Genomic DNA, 2,697 nt, shown 5'->3' with positions numbered 1-2,697 from the left:
TTTTTTGTAAAATAAACTTCATCCCGTGACAATAATGTTTCACGTCTGCATGTCCTGACGAATTGAACCAGTCAAACAACCAAAATCCTATGAAAATGTGTATTTCGCGATAATCGAATGAATTTATTGCGGGATTTTACCGCTGTTACGTGTTCAGAATTTGCGCGGTGCTGACCCGGTCCTGTAGACCTGCAGAAGACAAACCGTGGAAAGGCTGGCCATAATTTGGCAGCTAACGCGTGTTAACCGTCGAATTATGTTTACTATGCGCCGTCTCGATTGGGCATTATAGGATGAGAATAATCAGCACCAGCAGTCTCGTTACCTGCTGATACATTTGTCCTTGAAACCAATTCCCAACTCGGTTTGGTAATGATGTCAATGATAAAAGATCGTTTTCGCAGTTTATTGTAGCACGAGAAATTACAATGCATAGAGATGACAAATACGTTGCAAAAGATACAGTCTAAACTCGACCGGCGAACATGTTTTTATTTATCAATTCATCATCCGCTTTCAATCAAATATATTACATTTACTCGTGCTGCCGTCAATGTGCAGGTTGATACCATTTGAAAATGTTAGTTATTCGTGGGTGAAACTACATCCAACATGCCACTTAAATCTGCTGTCAGTTTGCTACTACTCTACTTCTGTTGTTTCGATTCCGGATCCACAATTGTGACAGTCGACAACGGAAACCTTAAGAAAGAATGTGACACAGATGCACCGATTGTCGTTCCTAATTTCAAGGTTAACTCTAAAAAAAAACAGAAACTCCAATTATATTCTAACCGATTAACAATTTCGCAACAGGCAAACTGGTTCAAGGCAACCGAGTACTGTCACTATCTGAACAGGAATCTGGTGGTGCTGACGTCAGCCGAGAAGCAAGAGATGATCGGAAAACTGCTGAAGGGTACGGACAAATTCGAGGGCAATTCTTTCTGGATTGGTGGAAGTGATTTAGCTGAAATAGGGAACTTCCATTGGCACTCGACCGGGAGTCGATTCGTATGGCACAATTGGAACGAACTGCTACCGGTTCCGGTGGCGAATGATGGTCGCAAGGACAATCGATGTGTGCTGCTGCTGAACGCCCAATCGGAAACGGTCGGATTCAAGTGGATGGTTGTCAACTGCTGGGATGAGTATTATTTCGTTTGTGAGATGGAAGTTCGTTCATAAGGATGTTGTTGAACTCATTACCATTCAAACTAGTTAATAATACAACTATGTTTTGAAACATTGGGTATTTGACTGGAAGTCCACGTCCGAAAATATTCCACTTTCGGTCAAGCACGCAGCACTTGTAAAAATTACACTACTACACAACAACAAAAATAATTGTAACAATCGCGATGTGATTATCAATTGATGTGCGAAAAATTTAGAATAAATATTGCAGATAAATCAAACGTTATTACATCAGAACAACGCATTGCTTACATTACATCACCTTAATGCATGATATTATGCATCTTTTCGTGTAATATTACAACCTATAGAACGACGCCGAGATTGTTGTGATATTCACCCCGATTGTGAATTTCGTTCGAACCGAATTATTTCGATCGAATGCAAAATTTTGCATTCTGTATCTCGATCGAGTTCGAGTTTTCCATACAAAAGCACCACTCGATCGAATCACAGAATGCAAATTTTCACATTCGATCAAAATGCAGAATAGGGGTGATTGTATCGTAATCGCAGCACATCAGTAGTAAGTAGTGATGTGCAGCAATTTTGATGTAATATCACAAATGTGTTGGTGCCGTTCTAAAGGTTGTAACATTACACGAAAAGATGCATAAATTCCCATCCCAATCATATATACGATTCAGTAAAGCTGATGTAATCTAATCGGTACGTTGTTTCGATGTAATAACGTGTGATTTATTTTCAATAATTATCGAAAACAGACAATTATTGCTTGTTCAGTACGTCTAAATTTTGTTCACATCACATTGAGATTGTTACAATTCTTTTTTTACTGTCGTTTTCGCTTGATGCCAAACCCAGTTTTCTCTCCAACTGCTGCTGTCAACCCGCTTGTTTGAAGCCAGTTTCGAACCTAGTTTCAACGTTGTAGAACTGAAAATCGAGCCAGTTTCGAACCTGGTTTTTATATCAGGTTTGCCAGGTTGCTAAGTGCGAAATCAACACAGTTTCGTGGAAAGTGTTTGTTTGATGCAACTACCCAGGGTCAGTTTCAGTTTACTCAAGCGAAAACGACATTAGGGTGAAGCCAGAGTGGGCGCGACACGCGACGCGATGCGTAACGCGAAAGTTTTCCAATGATAGCGAGTGTCAAAGTGATAGTAGTAACAATACAATATAATATTGTTATATTCCTATTTATTGAAAAGAAAATTCTGATCAAAATGAATCGGAATCATCTTGACTGAACCCGCTCTTATTTAAGCCATCTACATGCTGTAGTGTTAATCGCCTGTAGCTGTATCCGAAGTTGTGGCTTTTTTGCAGCATGCAAATCTTTCTCACGCAACAATGTTTTTTTTCTGCAGTAGTTTCAACTTTCGAAGTACTATTTCCAGAAGTAGTGCCGATGGGAAGCCAGCTTCTCAACATTTTCAACTAAAATTTATGGAAAATGTATAAACTTTTTCCATCGACATAACTCGAAATATTCTCAAAACTCATTTAATGCACTTTCATTGACTGTACATGCCAGTA

At 39.2% G+C, this 2,697-nt stretch overlaps 1 protein-coding gene across 1 annotated transcript; it reads left to right on the top strand.

The window, feature by feature from the left end:
- Positions 1 to 520: 520 nt before the first annotated feature.
- LOC131425906 (uncharacterized) lies at positions 521 to 1,402 on the top strand. The gene is made up of 2 exons (XM_058588185.1): positions 521 to 753; positions 817 to 1,402. The coding sequence occupies exons 1-2, from the start codon at positions 613 to 615 to the stop codon at positions 1,186 to 1,188; spliced, it is 513 nt and encodes a 170-aa protein (XP_058444168.1). The 5' UTR covers positions 521 to 612; the 3' UTR covers positions 1,189 to 1,402.
- The last annotated feature ends 1,295 nt before the right edge of the window (positions 1,403 to 2,697 follow it).

The sequence above is a fragment of the Malaya genurostris genome, chromosome 1 (genome assembly GCF_030247185.1).
Source record: "Malaya genurostris strain Urasoe2022 chromosome 1, Malgen_1.1, whole genome shotgun sequence".
In the NCBI taxonomy this organism is placed as follows: Eukaryota; Metazoa; Arthropoda; class Insecta; order Diptera; family Culicidae; genus Malaya; species Malaya genurostris.
Note: the sequence above shows the minus strand (reverse complement) of the source record. Positions and strands in the feature narration are given on the sequence as shown.

Excerpts from the sequence above, each read along its gene's own strand:
- LOC131425906 (XM_058588185.1), top strand. The coding sequence starts at position 613 with ATGCCACTTAAATCTGCTGTCAGTTTGCTACTACTCTACTTCTGTTGT. Across the intron at positions 754-816 it reads TTGTCGTTCCTAATTTCAAG|GCAAACTGGTTCAAGGCAAC; the intron begins GTTAACTCTAAA and ends ATTTCGCAACAG.